This window comes from Bos grunniens, chromosome 28 (genome assembly GCF_055505025.1).
Source record: "Bos grunniens cultivar Pamir isolate PY7600 chromosome 28, Bosgru_T2T1.0, whole genome shotgun sequence".
Classification (NCBI taxonomy): domain Eukaryota; kingdom Metazoa; phylum Chordata; class Mammalia; order Artiodactyla; family Bovidae; genus Bos; species Bos grunniens.
Window position 1 is genome coordinate 20384823 of NC_141192.1, and position 21695 is coordinate 20406517.

The following is a 21695-nucleotide window of genomic DNA, read 5'->3' on the forward strand; positions in this document are numbered from 1 at the left end:
AACTAACTCCTAAAGGAAATATAGGAAAAAACTCCTTGACATTGGTCTTGGCGATGATTTCTTGGATCTGACATCAAATATATAGGCAATGTTGCCCATAGCAAAAAAATAAAATAAAATAAGTGGGACTATGTTAAACTAAAGCATTTCTGCTAAAAAGTAAACCATGTAAAAAGTAAAAAGGTGAACTATGAATTGGGAGAAAATAATTGTAAACAATATATCTGAAAAGGGGTTAATACCCAAAATATATATGGAACCCCTACAGTTGCAAAATAGCAAAAAAAATACAGTTGACCTTTGAACAATGCAGGGATTGGGATGCCAACCCCCAATACAGTTGAGCATCTGCATACTGCTATCTCTGCCTCTAAACAAAGGAACTGATAAATAACTCACTGAAGGGCAGGAAGCTAAAACAGTTTAAATACAATCAGGACTCAAACCCTAGTCCTTTTGACTCCACTTATTGTGATCTCTAACTGAACATAAACTTTTCTCACACTTAGTTAATTTAAAGTTCTGTAAACTGAACACATTTCTCACACTTAGTTGATTTAAAGATCTGTAAAATGAAAATACAGGTACTATATTTATTGAAAAATATCTGTGTATAAGTGGATATACACTGTTCAAATCCATGTTGTTCAGCTGTAATTTGATTAAAAAATGGGCAGAGGACCTGAATAGTTTTTCAAAGAAGACATACAAATGACCAACAGATATATGAAAAAATGCTCAACATCTCTAAACATCAGGGAAATGCAAACTAAAGCCACAATGAGATATAATCTCACTATTAGAATGTCTATTATCAAAAAACAGGAGATAAATGTGGGTGAGGTGAAAAGGGCACCTTTGTGCACTGTTGCTGGGAGTGTAAAATTGGTACAATCACTATGGAAAACTGTATGATGCTTTCTCAAAAAATTAAAAATAGAACTACCATATGTGGTATAATCCCACTCGTGGGAAATGAAATTACTATCTCAAAGAGTCATCTGCCATGAAAAGAGCTCTCACGTTCATCCCAACATTACTCACAATTGCCAAGATATGGAAACAACCGGTCTGTTTGCCAGATGAATGGATCAATTTGTGAGATAGATACAGATATTCCATTGTTTGTGTATACAGGATGTATATATATAATGGAATATTATTCATCCATAAAAAATAAGGAAAACCTGCCACTTAGAACAACATGGGTAAATCTTGAGGGTATTATGCTAAGAGAAATAAGTCAGAGACAGAAAGACAAACACTTCCTATATGGGGCCACTTATATTTGAAATCTAAAAAAGAGTCAAACTCACAGAACCAGAGAGCAGAAAAGTGGTTGTCAGGGGACAGGAGGTGGGGGAAACAGGAAGATGTTGGTCAATGGTATAAATTTTCAGTTACAAGATGAATAAGTTCTGAGGATCTAATGAACAGTATGGTGACTATAGTTAATAATACAGTATTATATATTTGCAATCTGCTTAGAGAATAGATCTTAAAGATTAAGATCTTACCCCCTCCCCCAAAGTTAACTATTCAAGGTGATGGATGTATTATTAACTTGATTATGGCAATCCTTTCACAATGCATGCATACATCAAATCATCACATTGTAGAGTTTAAACATAATTTTATTTGTCAATTATTCCTCAGTAAAGATGGGGCAGCGGAGGAAAAAAGAAATGAAAAGAAATTGGAAAGCATCCCTGAGCTGCCTCCCTCTTGCTATGTACTCTTAGGAGGGCTTCTTAACCTCTCTGTGCCTCAGTGACTCCATCAATATGATGGGAATCTCCCCTCCCCTCTCCTGGGACTCATGAAACAGGAAGAAGACCCTTGGATCCCAAGGCTAAGACATGCCTGTGGTTAAGGCTCACACACAGCGAGTTTCCCTACTGTCCACTCTCCATTCAGCAACAAGTAAAATGTGAATCAGATCACATCGCTTCCCAGCATAAAACTCTCCACAGGCTCCCACTGCCTTTTAAAAAAATTCCAAGGCCTTACATGATCTGCCCTGGCCAGTCCTTCCAGCTTCACCTTCTATCCACTTCCCATCCCTCACCTTCAGCCAAGCAGCCTCCACACTGTGCACAAACCCACCAAGCTCCCTTCTGCCTCAGTGGTTCCCTCTGCCTGGACCCCTGAGCCTCAGCAGGTTGGCTCCTTTTCATCAGCGTCCTCCCCACCTCCACCCCAGGCGCTCTGCCATCAGCCTGTTTTGTTCTCTTGTTTTCTGGTCCACCTGTTCAGTGCCTGTCTCCTCAGCCCAATAGACACAGGAGGGATTATCCGGCCCACTCTCCGCTGCACTCCCAGTTTGCAACCCAGGGCGCACATAGAGCGGGTGCTCAGCATACACGGGACTGATAAATGTGCCAGAGGCCCACCTGGTTCCGGAAGATCAAGGCCACCACGCCACCAATGAGCTCAATTATGAGGCAAATCCCAAGGATGTACATGAACTGAAAAACAAAGCTCAGTGAGTCACCGGGAGTGGAAGGGGAATGCCATCCGCTCCAAGGTCAAGCACAGTAAGGAAATCATCTTCTCAGAGCTCTTAAGGGCTCCTGGGCCTTCACCCCTTCCTCCTGTGAGGACACAGGATGTGGACAGACATTCCCGGGAAAGCCCGGCGCTGGAGCCTGTGATCAGGAAGAGTGACTCAGCTGTCCCAGCCAGACTGTCATCGAGGTTTGTCCCAGAAGTCCTCAGTGGGGTCTGGGTGAAAAAACACAATCCCCTCCCCCAACCCCACACCTTGAGCAGCCACTGGTCCTCCTCTGGCTGACCCAGAGGGGACAGGCCTGTCTTGACAGGCAGGTTAGAGCAGCGTTTCCAGCTCTGCCAGCAAAGCCCCTGCAAAGTGACTTCCCAGACCCCAAGGGCAGATGAGGGGACATCTCAGGCTGAGTACATATATCACTCTTTAGCACAGAAACAAGCATTGTCCAAACTAATGTCAACAACTTTCAGCCTCAGGGAACATCACTGAGACCACACTCATAGGGGCTTTTAGGGGCTTCCCGGGTAAGGGGAACTATGAGGTCAAACACACATGTGGGTGCACAGTAAATAGATATCCTATCTGGCACCCCCTGTGTTGAGAAGCCATCCCTCACCCCACAGTAAGGGGGCAGAGAGGCTGACCCCACCCCTGACCCCAGGGCAGGCACTTGGCCAAGCAGTCCCATCAAAGTCCTAGGATCTTGGCCAGAGTTACCAGGAAAGACTCCCAGGACCCTGAGCTATAAGGACTGTTGGCCTAAGGCTGCTGGTGACCATCGCAAATTGAACCTGAGGACAGCACCTGGCATCCTCTGGGAGGCAGCAAGAGAGACAGCCCAAGGGCATCAGCTAAACCCCTGGACCTAGGGTGGGCTTGCTGGTTACATGAGCTAATGACTCACCACCAACAACTTTTCTTGGTTTTGCTTGCTCTCATCTGAGAGTACCTTCTCCCACTTCCAACAGACAGTCCAGACTAACATGGGGTTTAAGAACAGTCTTTGAATCAGCCTTTCTAAGCAGAAGTGGAGGAGGCTGAGCCCTCTTGGGCCAATATGGACAGGCTGACCCATGAAACCCTCCAGTCGAGCTGGTTTGAGGCAAGGACTAATTAACTGGGCTGCCCGAGGGCTCAGGGGTGGTCTCCCAGCTCTCCCAGGGACACCAAGGATCACACCCCCAGTACCACCAGTTGATGGGTGCCTGGGGCTGACTCACCCCTTGGAGGAGACACAGGTTGTCGCGGAGGGAAGCCAGGACGCCGATGAAGGACACGATGAACATGACGACCCCCAGGAGGATGAGGATGATGGCTGGGGCCAGAAAGGCGCTTTCCAGGGTTTTGTATTTCTGCCTCTCGACCTCTGCATAGATCCCCACAGACAGGACCAGGCCCCCGATCAACTGCAGCAAGAAAACAAGGAGTGAGAGAGGAGAAGGACTGCAGTTGCTTGATTCTCCTACAAAGGATTCAAGGGAGGGTTCTGGTGCCTGCCGTTGGAGGGGTCACCCCAGGTCACCGGATGTGCAGCCACCTGTTATGGGCTGAACTGTGTTCCCAAAATTCACAAGCTGAAGTCCTAACCCCCAGAACCTCAGAATGGGACTGTACTCGGAAACTGAGGCTTAAAAGAGGTAATGAAGTTAAAATGAAGTCTTACAACTCAGGTTGAATCCACTATGAATGTTGTCCTTCTAAGAGGAGATTAGGACACGGACACACCGAGAGAAGACCTTGTTAAGATGCATAGAGAAGACAGACATTGGCAAAGCCAGAGAGGGGCTCAGAGAAAACCAACTCTGCCCACACCTTCATCTTGGACATCCAGCCTCCAGAACTGAGAGGCAATAAACCTCTGTTGCTTAAGCTGCCCAGTCTGTGGTACTCTATTATGGCAGCCCTAGTAAATTAACACAGACCCTATTTGGAAATGCTGCTTTGGTGGGAAGTACTGGTGAGTCAGGGGAAATGCCACTGGCTAGAGGATCAGAGAACCTGGGCCGCAGCCCCAGCTCTGCCACTTGCTAACCCTGGGCTTTGGACGAGCACTGGACCACACGAGTCTGTGTTCTCATCTGAAAAATGGGTATGAAGACTATCATTTCTGCCCTGTTCACCCAAGGGTTTTTGCAGGGCTTTAGTGAGGTAAGGACAGTGGAAACACTATGAGCCTGAAAGCATGCGGCCCTGGGGTGTGTATTACACAGGCAGAACACTGAAGGAAATTTCAGACCTGCTCAGGGGGACGGGCATTGCACTCAGCACCATACACGCGGGATTTATCTTCAGAATGATCATCAGGAAAACTGAAAGTTGGAGCAGGAGAGATTTTGAAGAGATTTTTAAGTCAAATTCCTCATCATCAATTTTCCTAACAGTGGAAAGGTGACCACTGTAACTCCCCATCAGGAAAAATGAGGCAAAAAAGTTCTTGGAGGACCCCTTCCTGCTCTCAGCCGGAAAAGTCTCATACTAAATCTTCAGGGAGCCCTATCGGCGGATGTCACCCCAAACCCTCAGACATGTCTGGGACTGCATTGCCCCATCACCCTGAGATTCACAATAGTGTTCTAACTGGCCCCCTTCAGCCTGTTCTTCCTACCAGAGTGACCAAGCAAGATCTAATCAGGACAAGCTGGTTCCCTGTGCCCTGAGAGTAAAAGCCACAAGCCCATCACAGTCCAGACGGCCTGTCTGAGCTCACTTCTCACTCCCCCCCACTTCCTCACTCTGCTTTAACTCCACTGGGCCCCTCACTGCCGGCCAAACACACGGAGTCTGCCAGCTCAGGGCCTTTGCACAGGCTGTTCCCACTGCCTGGAATGCTCTTTCTCCTGATCTCCAAACGGCACTATGGCTCCCTCCCTCACCTCCTTCTCATCTTTGCTCACTTCTCACCTGCTCAGTGAGGCCTTTGGGGTCCTCTTGTTTAAACACAGAGAATTCTCTCCCTGAAACTCTCAATCCCAATTTCCTGATTTATTTTTCCTTTGCACTGACAAGTATTAAACATTCTACATTTTTTGTTTTCTTTTTTAACTGTTTGTCTTCCCCACAAGAACATAAGCTCCATGCTAGGAGGAATTTTTCAACTGTTTAAGGCATCCCCAGCACCAGAACAGCCCTGACATTCAGGAAGCACAACAGGCATTTACAATCAATGTCTGTTGGACAGATGCAAGCCAGGCTTCCCAATAGATCCCCGCTTGGGTTTGAGTTCAACGCTGTCTACCTAGCATTCTGTCTGTCCAGTGATTCTGGCATTCCAGGCCACACATTCCCAAGAGCAGATACACTGGACCTCTCTACAGAGAGGGAGGCAGTGTGGGAGAGGAGTCAGAAGCCATGGTGCTGTCAGTAAAGGTCTAAGTAAAGGAAATGAGGGATAATACAGACAAGACATAGACAAGATATGCCATGAGCACAGCTACCCTAGAGTCAACATCCTGAACACCAAGGAGGTGGTGGCTCCTCCAGTTACTCCTGGTCTACCTCCACCTTAAAATGGCTATTATACAATGTGCCCTCAGAGTAGATCTCCTCAACGGCCTTCTAAAGAGTGCCAAGACTGTTCTGGGTAAAGGGAAGTGCTTGCTTCCCCTAAACTCTGCAAGTGGCAAGGATGCCAAAAGTCAAACAGACCAAGCTTATTTGGAAACATTGGGTAACAGAGGGTTACCGGGAAGCCATCTCCTCCAGTCCAGGGCTCTGCTCTGTCACTGCTAAGTGCCATTCCCCTTAGTTTGAAAGGATAATCTGGGATTACTGATACCTACTCCCCAGGTCTAAAAGGAATGCCTTCCCAGCACACACAGGCCAAGAGGTGCTAAAGGCATTGACGAACTTGGCCGTGAACTTGGCCATGTCGGGAAAACCATGAGTGAAATGATGTCATCCAAATCACTCAGTTGGGTAAATTTTTAAATTTAAATTTAAAAAGTTAGGACACACACACACACACAAGGCCCTCTATAGGAAAATGAGGACCACAAGAAATAAAATCTACTTTTGATAGAAAAATATTAACCAAAGTTATTTGGTCAGTTCATGCTCCAAAACCCAGGACATGGTGAAATCATTGTTTAAGGCCAGCCTAAGCTCTGCGGGTCCTCTGAGAACAAGGGCAAGCAGTTTTAGAGAGCCAAATCCTCCCCTTCCTTATTAGTGCACCTACAAGGAATTACTCAACTCTAACCCTGAACCAGACACAGAACCCCAGAGATCCTTCAGCCCTAGAGCCAGGGTTGACAGTTAAAGAAGAACCCCACATGATCAGAGCCCCGGCAGGGCGTGCAATCAATATGCAAGGACGCAGTGTGCTTCGGGCAACAGAAGTGGTGTTTCATCCTCTATCTTGGTGAAAATTGTAATTTGCATGTTGTCACTGAATCAACAAGATAACACCTTAATATTTTCAGGATTGATTCCACATACTTTTGAGACTTATGTGTTTCAGTTTTTTTGTTTGTTTGTTTAGATATAAAAGCTCTTCTTGGGCAGGATGGACATCTAACCACCATCCTAGGCTGCCCGCCCTCCCTGCTTCCCATCTGATGCTATGCTTCTGGGTTCAGGTACTCTGCTTTGGAAACCATCCCCAAAACACCAAGCTGTTGTAGGCCTGCATTCTGAGCAGAATTGACCCCAGCCCTCTTTGTAAAAGCAGTCAGTGGCTTCTTCTATTTTTATAAGCTCCCCAGAGCCCCGGGACCCACTCCAGAACGGCCTTCCTGGCAGGAAACAAAACTTTCTTTGGTCTGATCTCCCTCCTGTTACAAAAGATCACATTTTCCTTGCAAGTCAGCCTTGCAACATTTCCAGACCACTAAAGCCATAGAAAGCTACCGCAGCAAATGCAGACCCAAACCTCTGGACTCCGGCACCACTGTGTGCTGAGCCATCACAGGCTCATCTCTCCCGGTCCAGCCAGGGGTGCTGCCACCTCAGTCCTTCCAGAAGCCACCGGGTAGCCCCTGAGGTGGCGCCAGACACAGCACAAGCAGATCTAGGCTCCTTCTTCAAGGGTTCCAGGAGCAGCAGGCATGGGGAGAGGCTGACATACCCTTCCCAGGAACTTCATGATTTCCAAATGATATTTACATCTCCGAGAACATCAGTTTATGTTTCCCTGTGAGTATAAAATTAACTGTCAATGCTAGTGTGCAATCCCATCCCCTTTTCTCTGCTAATTATAGTCTCTCTTTGGGCACCCAGCCACTCAGCTCCAGCACAGGAAGCAAATGGCCCATTTGTCAAGCAGGACAGCTTCAGCTAAACTTGGCTGGGGGTGAGGGGCACACGGCCATGCCCATTTGGGGCCAGAGAAGGAAAGAACATGCTGCTGGCAGTCCATGGGCCAGGCTAAGAGCCCCAGATTTTGCCACAAGTCACGTGGCCTCTTCAAAAGGCTGCATGGGAGCCTGTTGCCCACTGTGAACCAGGCCTGAAGTCCCCTCTGAGCCCTGCAGCCTGGGAACCGTCTTCCTCCTCTGCAAGCTGAGGCCCAGCTTCGTGCTGCTGCTGGCAAGCATGTGAGGCCTTCCAGCACCTGCACTGCCTCCTCCTTCAGGAAGCATCTGGTTCCGGCTGGCTCACCCCCAGCCGGGGCAGGTCTGCACTCAGAGGGGACCCACAAGGCCTATCTTTACCCCCAAAGGCACATGCCAGGCACCTATTGTGTCCCAGACCCTGAGGGTCACAAGGGGTCACAAGACTATTCATGGGCTAAGTCTGGGGGAAGACAGGTTGAGAGTCTTGAAATGATCTCTATGGTCTGATGGATGGGATTCAGGGATCTCTGAACTGGGGATGGAGAAAAGAGTCAACCTTTACTATCATTATCCTCCAACTGAAATGTTCCTGGCACACACCAAAAGAGGAAGAACCTCAGATCTAGGGGAAGCATGCTGAATCTCTCCCATCGGGAAGACTCTGGGAATTTGAACAAAACTAAGGGGGCGAAAGGAAATGTCAGAAAATCAGGATGAGCTTCCTGGAGGAGCCAGTGTTTTCTTGAAGCCTCCAATAACTGCTCCACATTGGAGCCACCTAAGGGGCACGCAAAGGCTGCAAGGCTCTATATGGCCCAAACAAAGCACTTTTCTTAGGTTTGAGCTTAAAAGAATAAACTCCAAGGCCTGAGAGAGATTTTAAATAAGGTGGGGCTAGCAGGGCCCCTGTATCCAGCCAGGAAGCCCTGGACCTCATACCCACCAGCCCTTTGGTCCCAGACTGATCCTGCCTGGTCCAGGGCCGAGCCCACCCTGCAGGAGTGTGCTCCTGCTCAGCACATTCTACCAGCATCTCTCCTGCACAGACTGGGGCTGGATGGAGGTGAGATAGGAGATGGGAGTTGGCATTCTGGGCCTTTATTCATTAGTTTAGCGGCTTGGCCATGTCACTTTGCCTCTCTGAGCCTCACTTTTCACTTGTAAAATAGTAATGCCCGCTGCCATGGACAGAGTGATTACACGGCACCAGCATCCTGCAAAGTGCCATACCAGCATCTCCCTGACTGTCACACACCCTGGCACGTCTAAAAAACAGCTAATTGCATTTAAAGACCAGACTCAGTGAGGTTAAGTGACACAGAGCTTATAAGCGGCGGAGTCAGCATGCACAGCCAAAACTTGTCTGCCTGCCACTAAATCTACCAGACGGGCCTTTCACTTTGATCTGGGAGAGAATGGGTCCCAAATGTCTCTGCAAAATACAAAGGTGCCGGTAGCAGAGGAGTGCTCCCAAAAGAATCTTCTATGATGATGGTAACATCCAGTGTGGTTAGTCACTAGCCATATGGAACTAGCAAGCTCTTGAAACATGGCTTGTGTGCCCGGAAAGCTGAATTTTTCATTTTGTTGTTATTGTTTAGTTGCTAAGTCATGTCCAGCTCTTTTGTGACCTCCCAGCCTCCTCCGTTCATGAGATTTTTCAGGCAAGAATACTGGAGTGGATTGCCATTTCCTTCTCCAGGAGATCTTCCCAACCCAGGGACTAAACCTGTGTCTCCTGCATTGGCAGGCAGATTCTTTACCACTGAGTCACCAGCAAAGCCCAGGTTTTTCATTTTACTTCATTTAAGACAGTTTAGATGTGACAGGGGTAGCTGGTGGTCACTGTGCTGGACAGCACAGCTCCAGAGCAGTTCTCCTTGGATGCTGCCCCTTAACATTCCTGCCTTGCTCCTTTCTGATGTAGAGACTATCCTTATCTAAGAGTCATGTGCCCTAATCATCCTACCACTAGGAAGTTTATATTCACTGACTTGCATCCAAGAAAAAGCAATCTCTTCTCTCACTTTCCCCAAGAAAGCTCAGCTCCTGCCACCCCACTTCTCTTTGCACTACAAAAAGCAGGACAGACCAGATCCAGAGCTCCCAACCCAAACTGATCTAGGGCTCATTCTGTCTCCCAGGAGGGTGCCAGACCCACCTCCAGAATGACAGGGCAGTATTCTAAGCTCTGGGGCCCTGGACTTGGTGCCATTGACCAGGCCCCAGCGCTAAATTCAGGCAGTCTGTGCGGGAGGAATAGGGTTCCTCTCAAGCCCAAGGCAAAGCCAGCCCTGGAGGAAGCAGCAGCAGACTGCTACTGCCAGCAAAAGAGCCGGCCCCTGGTCTTTGTCACCGATACTCTGCTGTCAACTCTGCCTTGACCCTGAACTTCTTCTTAAAACACAAAACAAAACAAAACAAAACTTGACATCCATGCAGAGAACTTGCTTAACTGCAACCCTTGGTCCATGACATTTTCTGACAATCTGCTTTTGTTTAGAATGTAACAGGTACCACTTACTAACTAGTCCTCCTGTCCCCATGGATCTGCTACAACTCTGCTGTCTTACACTGAGGTTCTACACATGCCTAGGTCTCTTTCTGGCTCCCAGTCTCTCCCATCAGTCAGTCTGTCTCTAAACAAACCTCCCTTCCGTAGTGACTACAGTTTTATAATATCACTGTGGCATCTGCAAGCCCACGCCCCTCTTTCCTGCCTTCTTCGGAAGCGTCCTGGATATTCTTAGACCTTGACTCTTGCGTATGTATTAGAATCATCTTATCAACTTTCTTGAAAAACATCTCCTGAGGTTTGACTGGAATCACATTGAATTTATAGATCCCTTCGGAGAAAATCGACACCTTTACCAGGTTTTCCTGCCCATAGGCATGGTTTATTCCTTCTTTATTTATATCATCTTTATTATGACCTAACAACAGTGGTCTCCACCGCCCTCAAGCTTTCCCATAGCTGTCTAGACAGATTCGGGGAGAAACTTCCTGAAGTATTACCCAGGCCTGCCTCTCCAGCTTGGCCCGGGATGGGAAACATGGCCTTCTCTCTAAGAAGCAAAGTGGACATAACACCCTGTTTTGCTACCCTCCTGTCACCAACAGTTACAAACACCCAGTCCTGCATGATAAATTAGGAGTCTGGGATTAACATACACACATTTGTGCATGTGTGCACGTGCTAAATTACTTCAGTCATGTCCAACTCTTTGCAACTCTATGGATCGCAGCCCACCAGGCTCCTCTGTCCATGGGATTCTCCAGGCACTGGAGAATCTGGACACTGGAGTGGGCTGCCATGCCCTCCTCCAGGGGACCTTCCTGACCCAGGAATCGAACCTATGTCTCTCACGTCTCCTGCATTGGCAGGAAGGTTCTTTACCAGAAGCATCTGTGGGAAGCCTGCATATACACATTACTATATGTAAAACAGATAATCAACATGGACCCACTATAGCACAGGGAACTCTAGTCAATATTCTTAAATGACTTATAATGGAAAAGAATCTGAAAAAGAATGAATATCACTGAATCACTTTGCTGTACACCTGAAACTAACCCAACACTGTAAATCAACTGTACTCTGATATAAAATAAAAATTAGATTAAAAAGATAAAAGACCCACGCACATATCTGTTCTCTGTATTGTGAAGTTTTTTTGGAGGTCTGCCTTGTCACTTTCTCTCTCTAAATGATCTTCCACATTCCTATAATAATAATAATAAAAAGACTCCTACAAGCACGCAGCACATTCCAGGCTGTGAAAGAGCTACACTGGGAGGTTTGCAAGCCCCAGCTACTCAGCCCAGCAGGAGCAGAGTGGAATGTCTAATCACAAACAAATGAAGCACTGGAAGTTAAGATCTGATGGAGGCCGGACTCTCTTTGAGAAGCGTTCAGGGGCAGGCAGATGGGAAATGGTATAACAAACAGCTAGGGAAAATATTCTGAAACAAGAGGCCTGGCAGTGTCTTCCTCCTGGGAAATGAGAGCAGGTCCATTGGAGCTGAGCCTGTACAGGAGTTTGACTTCACACTACTGGACGTTCCACCAACACAGGGACCAGCCGCCAGATCTACCGGAGGAATGAATCTGAGAAATGCTATTGCTTTAGATGCCTACAAACCCAAAGAAGAAGCTAATGATCCCACTCCAGAGTACTCTGAAGCTTCAGGATAAAATGACTTACAGTCCTGAAAACTCACATTAAAAAGAGAATCGAGGTGCTCAGAAAGATAGGTGTCTTATGTTATCAAGACCTGAGGCAGGTAACCCTAATTCATTACAGTGAATAAGAGCAGATTTCCCAGAGGAACCTCCATTTAAAAATAATACTAACAAGACTTATCTGGTTAATCTGAAAACAGAAACAGCCAAGGGGCAAAGGAGAGCCAAGAACACGTCACCTCTACCCAACAGACACTTCTCCCTGGTTTTTCTTTTCCCTGCCCTCTCTGGATCCCCCTCCTCTCCACTGTCCACAGGTCAGCACCAGGAAAGTCACACCCCACCTCCCGGCGCTGTATTACCATGGCACCTGGGTGATTATCTCCCCAGGTCTCAGCCCAGGCACAGTGCCTCCTGCTGGAGTACACTCAGGAGTACATTCTGTGCCAAACCACTGCTGGTTCCCATTCCTTTGTCCTCTGTCCCAGATGGCACAGGCTCCTCGCTCATAGCTGCAGGCCGCTGGCAGGAGTGAGTAAGATGGCCCAAGTCTCCCCTTTACTCAGACATTTCCAGACATTCTAGGAAACCCCTCAGGTCCCATTGTCCAGATGCGAATAACAACTCCATTCCTAAACCAATGCCTGAAGCAGAGGAATTACTAATTGGCTCAGACCTGCTCAAATGGACCAATCGCTGTAGCATAGAGAAGAGATTACAAATCCTGGAAAGTATTTATCTGCCTATAAACTGTACATTAAATATGAGATAATGGAGAAGGGAATGGATGCTGGGGAAATGACCTAACACCCACTGCACAGAGGCAACTCCTTGGCTAATGATGGGCAATTGCGATTCATTGCAAAGAGTCAGACACGACTGAGAGACTGAACTGAACTGAACTGAAAGCTAACATCAGCATGTATTATTATGTCATTTTTACCTTTGAGGACTACTTCTGATTCTTCTGTGTATTATCATTTATTATTCACATGATTGTTTCTCTATACTCCCCCATCCTCAACTTGTCAATCCTTAAGGCAGTGTGCTTTACTGATTTTTACTGGCAGCTTCCCAGGTCCCAAATTCTGTACATAGCAGAATGCATAAGAAAAACTGAGCTTCAGTAAATGTTAATTAAACACATGAATACGCAATAAAAATGGTTCTACCCAATGGAAAAAAATTAATAAATAAAAGCAGCCACAGGCTCACAGAGGTGACAAGTGGACTTTGTCCTCAACAATGGCCTCCAGTTCAGGTCCCAGAATCCACACCTGCCCACCAGGAACTGGGCCAGGCATCCCCATTCTTCCCTGAGACAGCACAGGATTTACCCCTGGGGACCCAAAGGTCCCTCACTCCAAAGGCTTATGACTCCAAAGAGGTCAAAGGGAAAAAGAGGCAGCATCATACATTACAAGGAGCGCTGAGGGTGGGGGAGGGGGATGAGAGGGGAGCCCTGAACTTTAATCCCAATTCTGTCACTAATCCCATGTGACCTTGGGCAAGTCCTTCCCCTCTCTGGGCCTCAATTTCCCTGCTCAAAAAGGGAGATGTTTGACCACAAGCCCTAGGATCCCTTCATTGCTCCAGGAAACCCATGCCCAGACAGCCCTCGCAAGAACCCCAGCCATCGGCAGACCATGGTGGTCCAAAATCTTTTCCGCTACTGAGTCCTTCTGCATGGGTCCGCCCTTGCTTTCCCACCTGGCCAGGAGATGCCACACTTCTGCATGAGTAGGTCCTACAGGGAACAGAGATATCCTTCCCACTCCAGCCTGATCAAGGCATACGACTCCGGCACTGCCTCCCACAGCAGCCACGGAAAGGAGACCAGCTGTTTTTGGAAATAACAAAAATGAAAGGGGCTAACACTCATCCTCCAAAGTTCATCTCAAAGACTCTTCCCCTGGGAAGACTTCCTGGATCACTCCAGCTATAGAGATCTCTCTCCACTTATGATCACCTATGAAACCACCAATGGGAAGCCCTCATTGTACTGTTATTTCCAGTACTAACTATGCCCATTGAACAAATTATTCCAGCTATTTACTACCTATTGTATACATGGTGTGGTAGCAGGACCCAGCAACACACCTACCACACCATCTTTGACTTCAACAACCTCACAGTCTGCATATATAATGCAAATGCATTAGTCCCAGAAGTCCACAGGAAGTTTAGCTTAGCTCCCAGACCATGTTATCTCCACAGAAGCCATATGAAAAGTGATTAGAGCCCAAGCCAGTTCCCAATGGTCTAATGAACCACAGTGCCCCTGAAACAAGATACCATGCAAAGGTTCCCAGCACCCAGTAGGTGCTCAATAAATGTTTCTTCTGAGTGAAGATGAAGTACTGCTGCCACTCTGACATTTCAAGGCTCAAATCAGATGCCAGAAACCATGCCCCCTTTAGAGGCACTTTGGTCCAAGGGTAAATCAGAAGAAAGGGAGTCCCAATTCTGAATTCCAAGGCATCACTCACTGATTCAACACATATTTTAGAAAGTGCCTAGTATGTCCCAGGCACTGGACATAAAAAGGTAAGATCTAGTTTCTGCCCTCAAGAAGCTCAGTCTGGTAAGACATATCTGTATACCAACAAATGCAACAGAAATGGGGAACACTGAGGGAGAGGTAACTGAGTGTGCAGAAGAGCTGGATAGGAGGAAACACTAAATCAAGGGCAATACCAGTGAGATCAAGGAAGGTCTCCTGGGGGAGGTGAGTGTGAACTGAGTTCCATTTGATGAATGTAATGGACAAGCAAGAATTTCTGAAATGGATAAGGAATTTTAGATGCCCATGAAGGTGCCACGAGGAAAGCAGGTCAGCATAGTTAGAACTGAGAAGAGGCAGACAGGAGATGGAGGAGGCCAGGGAAGAGCTCAGGAGTCAGACCACCATGGCAAAGTCTCTCAGCCTAAACCAAAAAGTTCATTCATTTCTTTGATCTCTCTTTACTGACAGGTTGTGTAGGCCAGTGATTCTCCAAGTTTTTGATCTTAGGATTCATTTTTACTCTTAAAAATTTCTGAGGACCCTAGAGTTTCTGTTTTGGGGGATTATATCTATCGATCATTTACTATATAAGAAATTAAAAGACCTATTTTAAATACTTATTAACTAATTTAGAAATAACAATAATAGATTTACATGTTAACATAAATAGCATATTTTTTGTTAAAAATTTTCCCAAAAAATTGCGAGAGGAAGGGTGGCATGGGCTTTACATTTTTGCAAATGTAAATATCTGGCTGATGAGAAGAGCTGGTAGATTCTTGAAGCTGCTCCTCACTCAATTTGCTGCCACATCACCATCATGTGTCCTTGAAATTCCCCCAGTCCTGAGAGGATGACAGCAGGAAAGCAAATAGCATCCTAGTATTACCACGAAAATGATTTTGACTTCACAGATCCCCTGAAAAGGCTCCACCCACCAAGGATTCCTGGAGCACACTCTGGGAGCAGCTGTTAAGAACAGGGTGCGGAGGGCTTCCCTGGTGGTCCAGTGGTTAAGACTTCACCTTCCACTGCAGGGGGTGTGGGGGTGTGGGCTCGAGCCCTGGTTGAGGAGATAAGATCCCATATGCCTGTTGGCCAAAAAAACCAAAACATAAGACAGAAGCAATACTGTAACAAATTTAATAAAGACTTTAAAAATGCTCCACATTAAAAAAAAAAAAAAAAGGAATGGGGTACAGGATGGGGAGTTGAGCCCAGCTACGGAGAAGGCAATGGCACCCCACGCCAGTACTCTTGCCTGGAAAATCCCATGGATGGAGGAGCCTGGTAGGCTATAGAGCATGGGGTTGCTACCAGTCGGACACAACTGAGCGACTTCACTTTCACTTTTCACTTTCATACACTGGAGAAGGAAATGGCAACCCACTCCAGTGTTCTTGCCTGGAGAATTCCAGGGACGGCGGAGCCTGGTGGGCTGCCGTTTATGGGGTCGCACAGAGTCGGACACGACTGAAGTAACTTAGCAGCAGCAGCAGCAGTTAACCAACCGAACACAAAAGTCTCAGCTATGGGGGAGCTCATGTTCCAGTTGGGGAGAAATAAATAAATAAATAAATAAATAAATAAATAAATGGTATGTCTTGGTTATGAGGGCCATGAAGATAGAAACAGGAAAGGAGGCCAGGAAGGCTGATGGAGGGGGCTGGCATTTTCAATACCACAGCCAGGGAGAGTGATATTGGAGTGAAGACGTGAAGGGGTAGGGGGCTCTCTACCATCCACACAGATACACAGGTGAACATACCAAGACCTTGGAATGTGCCCATGTGTTCAGAGAATAGCTGCTCCAGCCCGATGGTGGGGAGAGCAGAGGGGAGGAGGTGAGAGGGCAGCGGTGTGGGTTGCAGAGCAGGCGGAACCTTTGAAGCTATTGAGAGGACTCTGACTTTTGCTCTGAGTGGGCGAAAGGCACTCCAAGTTTGCAGAGGAGTGATCTGATCTGACTTTGATTTTTAAATGAGTTACTCTGAAACTGCTGTGCTGAGAACTGGGGGATGGAGATATGGAATCGGAATGGTCAGGAATCTACTGCAGCAACCTAGATGCTGGTGATGGTGGCCTGGACCAGGACGGGCATGTGCAGGTAGCAAGGAGCAGGCAGACTGGACATATTCTGAAGGAAGATCACTGACATATTTTAAGCAGGGAGTCCCATGCTCAGATTTGCTTTCAAAAGTTATTTGGTAGACAGAATATTCACACAGCCTCAGGTGTCACCCACAGCTTAGGCATTCGTTATCACGGGGAAATGCATGCTTGCAATGGAGAGAACTGGGGGTCCAGCCTGGCATGGAGAGCAGCTGAGTGGCCGAGCATCACACCTCCTATACCTCCCACATACCCTGTGCAGCACTCATACGGGAAATTTATGTTGCTGTTGTTCAGCCACTAAGTCACGTTCAACTCTTTGTGACCCCAGGGACTGCAGCACACTAGGCTTCCCTGTCCTTCACTATCTCCCGAAGTTTGCTCAAACTCATGTCCATTGAGTCAGTGATGCCATCCAACCATCTCATCTTCTGTTGCTCCTTTCCCGTCCTGCCCTTAATCTTTCCCAGCATCAGGGTCTTTTCCAGTGAGTCAGCTCTTCATATCAGGTAGCCAAAGTATTGGAGCTTCAGCTTCAGCATCAGTCCTTCCAAAGAATATTCAGGGTTGATTTCCTTTAGGATTGACTGGTTTGATCTCCTTGCTACCCAGGGGACTCTCAAGAGTCTTCTCCAGCACCACAGTTTGAAATGTATGACCTGAACCTAATTACCAGGAGATCATAAAGTAAATCCAGAATGCTGATGTTCTACAGAACAAGGGCCTGGAGGCTTCAAAGGAATCAAAAGCAGTAAAGAGAGTCTAGGTTAGGGGAGATGAAAGAGACATATCACAGCCGAAACATGTGGACCTAGATTGGGTAAAATATTCACTACAAAAGACATTTGGCGAACAAGGAGGGAAATCTGGATATGGACAGCATAGATGTTCTATCTAATGGTAATTTGTTTTCAGATGGACAATGGCAGCATGTGGAAAAATGCCCCTTTTGGAGAGCTGCTTGCTGGGGTATGTAAGGCTATGGTCACAAAAGCTGCAGTCAAAAAAAAAAAAAAACAAGTATTGAGAGAGAAGGGGGAAGAAAGATAGGGAGAAAGATATTAAAACAAGATGCTAATAATAACATACAGATATTCTTTGAATTTCTCTTTCAAATTTTCTATGGGTTTCAATTTGTTTTTCAAAGTTCATTTCCCTGTCACGGCTAATTAGGTACTATTGATTTAGTGCTTTCCATCTTACACAAGAGGCTTCTCCCACTCCACCCCAACCAGACCCCAAGCAGCAAAGCCAAGGAACAAAGAGGCTCCACCCCACACATCCATACGCGCTGGTTATCTGCAAACAGAGCATCTATGAGGTGTCCCTGCAGACTGCAGGCAGCCAGACCCGGGTCTCATAGCTCTTCAGAACATCGCCCCACAGCACCTGGCACAGGACCCAGCACGTGCCACTGGTGATTGGGGCGGGGGTGAGGGGATGGGACTCGGGAGTCCTGTGTCTAGGCTCCAACCACTGAGCAGTTCTCCTTCCAACAGGAAGAGGCAGGAAGAGGGCTCATGCAGGCAGGGCTGGCAGATCCACTTGTATATCCAGGCCCAGCAAGCCTCTCCCTCTCCACTTTCTTTCTTTTTAAAGTATTTTAAGTATTTATTTATTTGGCTGTACCGGGTCTTAGTTGCAGCACTCAGGATCGTCGATCTTCATTGCATTTAGCAGGATCTTTAATTGTGGCATTCAAACTCAGTTGTAGCATGTGGGATCGAGTTTCCTGACCAGGGATTGAACCCAGGCTCCCTGCTTTGGGAACTCGGAGTCTTAGCCACCAGATCACTAGGGAGGCCCCTCCTTCTCCACTTTCTGAATTTCCCTAAGCCAGGCCCTAGTAGTACTTGGTGGATTAGGCAAATGTGGGCAAGTAACACATGATCATCTTCCCTGGGACTCCAGAATCTGTATCATTCGCGGCCTCAGAGATCACCCGTCGAGTTTCAGATGCACTGGGACCTTTTTTGTCAAAATGAGATCCAATGTAACGCTGGATCCTGATTATTTTTTCTAATGCACTGTGAGAAACATCTTAAGGACAACTGGCGAAGTTTTCATATGGACTTGTTTTTTTATTAGGCATGATGATGGTGTTGTGGCCATATCCAAGGACATTTTTTTTAAAGGAGATGCATCCTGGATATCTGGGGTGAACTGTCTGCAACTTATTCTGACATTGCCACATGTTAAAATGATTGATTCTGGCTAGTGGGCATGGGAGATGGATGGGGAAACAGTGGAAACAGTGTCAGACTTTGTTTTTTTGGGCTCCAAAATCACTGCAGATGGTGATTGCAGCCATGAAATTAAAAGACGCTTACTCCTTGGAAGGAAAGTTATGACCAACCTAGATAGCATATTCATAAGCAGAGACATTACTTTGCCAACAAAGTTCGTCTAGTCAAGGCTATGGTTTTTCCTGTGGTCATGTATGGATGTGAGAGTTGGACTGAAGAAAGCTGAGCACCGAAGAATTGATGCTTTTGAACTGTGGTGTTGGAGAAGACTCTTGAGAGTCCCTTGGACTGCAAGGAGATCCAACCAGTCCATTCTGAAGGAGATCAGCCCTGGGATTTCTTTGGAAGAAATGATGCTAAAGCTGAAACTCCAGTACTTTGGCCACCTCATGTGAAGAGTTGACTCATTGGAAAAGACTCTGATGCTGGGAGGGATTGGGGGCAGGGGGAGAAGGGGACGACAGAGGATGAGATGGCTGGATGCCATCACTGACTCGATGGACGTGAGTCTGGGTAAACTCCAGGGGTTGGTGATGGATAGGGAGGCCTGGCATGCTGCAATTCATGGGGTCGAAAAGAGTCGGACACGACTGAGCGACTGAACTGACTGAACTGAGTGGGCATATATCGGAGAAGGCAATGGCAACCCACTTCAGTACTCTTACCTGGAAAGTCCCATGGACGGAGGCGCCTGGTGGGCTGCAGTCCATGTGGTTGCGAAGAGTCGGACATGACTGAGCGACTTCCCTTTCACTTTTCACTTTCATGCATTGGAGAAGGAAATGGCAACCCACTCCAGTATTCTTGCCTGGAGAATCCCATGGACAGAGGAGCCTGGCGGGCTGGTCCACGGGGCCCCAAAGAGTCGGACATGACTGAGTGACTAAGCACAGCACAGCAAAGTGGGCATATGGGTATTCACTATCATTCTTTCACTTTTTATGTTTAAAAATTTTTTTACATTAAAAATATTGAAGCAGCAAGCAAGGTCCAAGTTCCATTTCTCTTAAGAGAAGATCTGTTCACAGTCTGAGTCTCCCTTTGGCCTGGGAGGTCTCAGTGGCCACAGCCAGGGGCCGGCTCAACGAGGGCTCAGGGCCGGCAGCCTCCTCTGGCCTGGAATTAATGCCCTCACCAGATGTTCCACTAACTGCCAACCAGGACTAAATACTGGCTGTGATGAGAACCTGCCTATTACCCAATCAGCAAGAACACAGGAAAACAGCCCCGGGGGCTGTGGGACATGCTCCTCCCTATGCCTGGGGGAAAAGCCTGGAGGAAGGGACAGAGAGGGTCCCTCGTTACCTTCGATTGCATCGTTTAAGGAAGTTAGGAACAGAGAAAAGGCACATGGAAACCAACAATATGAGGTCAGCCGGTGCCAGCCATGGGAGGAGGCAAAGGCCATGTGAACTGAGCTCCCTGAGGCTGCGCTGGTGGGACTGGCAAAGAGCATGTGCCAGCTGAGCCCACTCAGGAGTTGTGTGACCTTGGATAGACCACTTTCCTCTTGGAGAGTCAGCTGACTGCTGCTAATTAGGAATGATGTGTGTGTGTGTGCACACGCTGTTATGTCTGACTCTTTGTGACCCCATGGACTGTAGCCCCCAGGCTCCTCTGTCCATGGGGATTCTCCAGGCAAGAATACTGGAGTGCATTGCCATGCCCTCCTCCAGGAGATCTTCCTGACCCAGGGATCGAACCCACGTCTCTTACACTGACAGGCAGGTTCTTTACTACTAGCACCACTTGGGAAGCTCCCAAGTACTTCCTGTATGCCTAGGAAATGTTAAATGAGTGACTAAAGGATAGAACCAAAGAACAAACAACTCATCCCCAAACAGCCCACCTCCCTTAAAAGTGTTCTCCTCCTAAGGACAAATACCTGGGACAGGAAGGCATCGAGAAGTTTGCCAGAAGAGAGAAAGGCTTTGCATTTACTTGCAAGTTCCCTAACCTCTCTGAGCCTCTCTTTACCTCAGTGTAGAATGGAGCAATAACCCTAAAACTGCTCTTAGGGTTGCTGGAGGATTAAAGGAAAGAATGTCTAGGAAACAACACAGTCTAGCACATAGGAAGGGCTCATTCATTGTTAGCTTTTAAAAGACAAGAGTCTTCCCTGGCAATCCAGGGGTTAAGACTTCTCACTTCCACTTCAGGGGACACAGCTTCAATCCCTGGTCAAGGAACTTAAGATCCCACATGCCCAGTTAAAAGGTAAATTAATACTAGAAATGTAATTTGCTTCTAAGTCACTTCAGCCATATCAGACTCTGTGCGACCCCATAGACGGCAGCCCACCAGGCTCCTCTGTCCATGGGATTTTCCAGGCAAGAGTACTGGAGTGGGTGGCCATTGCCTTCTCCAAGAAATGTAATTTAGTATATGATAAATATAATTAACACTACTGTATGTCATATATGAAACTTTTAAAAGAGTAAATCCTAAGCATTCTCATCATGAGGAAAAATTTCTCTTTTCTATTTCTTTAATTTTATATCTATTGATATATAAGATGATGGTAACTAAAGTTACTGTGATAATCATTTCATGATTTAATTCAAACCATTATCAAATCATTATGTACACCTTAAACATATACAGTCCTGTATGTCAATCATATCTCAATAAAGCTGAAATAAAAATTAAAAAGACAAAAGAGGAGGAAGCACAAGGCACAACCGGATTAGACAGAGGACAGACAAGGGGCGTTTTCTAATTGCAAAGGGAAAGCTTAATTCTAAGTAAGGTGAGCACCAAAGGAGACTGCAGTGGAAACGAAAGGCAAAAACAGGGCCACTCCTGTCTCAGGACTGTGGGCCCCTGAACAACTCCTGTCCTCATCTTCCTTCTGCTCTGATGCTAA

At 46.9% G+C, this 21695-nt stretch overlaps 1 protein-coding gene across 12 annotated transcripts in view; it reads right to left on the minus strand.

The window, feature by feature from the left end:
* Positions 1-21695, minus strand: part of TSPAN15 (tetraspanin 15) — a 53732-nt gene that overhangs the window by 19021 nt on the left and 13016 nt on the right. For 9 of the 12 annotated variants that reach the window (XM_086382612.1, XM_086382605.1, XM_086382613.1 and 6 more), the window contains exons 2-3: positions 3730-3915; positions 2394-2468 (exon numbers count right to left, since the gene is read on the minus strand). In XM_086382612.1, coding sequence (XP_086238738.1) covers positions 2394-2468; positions 3730-3915 — 261 coding nt within the window. Of the gene's footprint in view, positions 1-2393; positions 2469-3729; positions 3916-15409; positions 15563-21695 lie in introns of all 12 variants that reach the window. The other 3 variants (XM_086382608.1, XM_086382603.1, XM_086382609.1) reach the window with 2 other exon arrangements.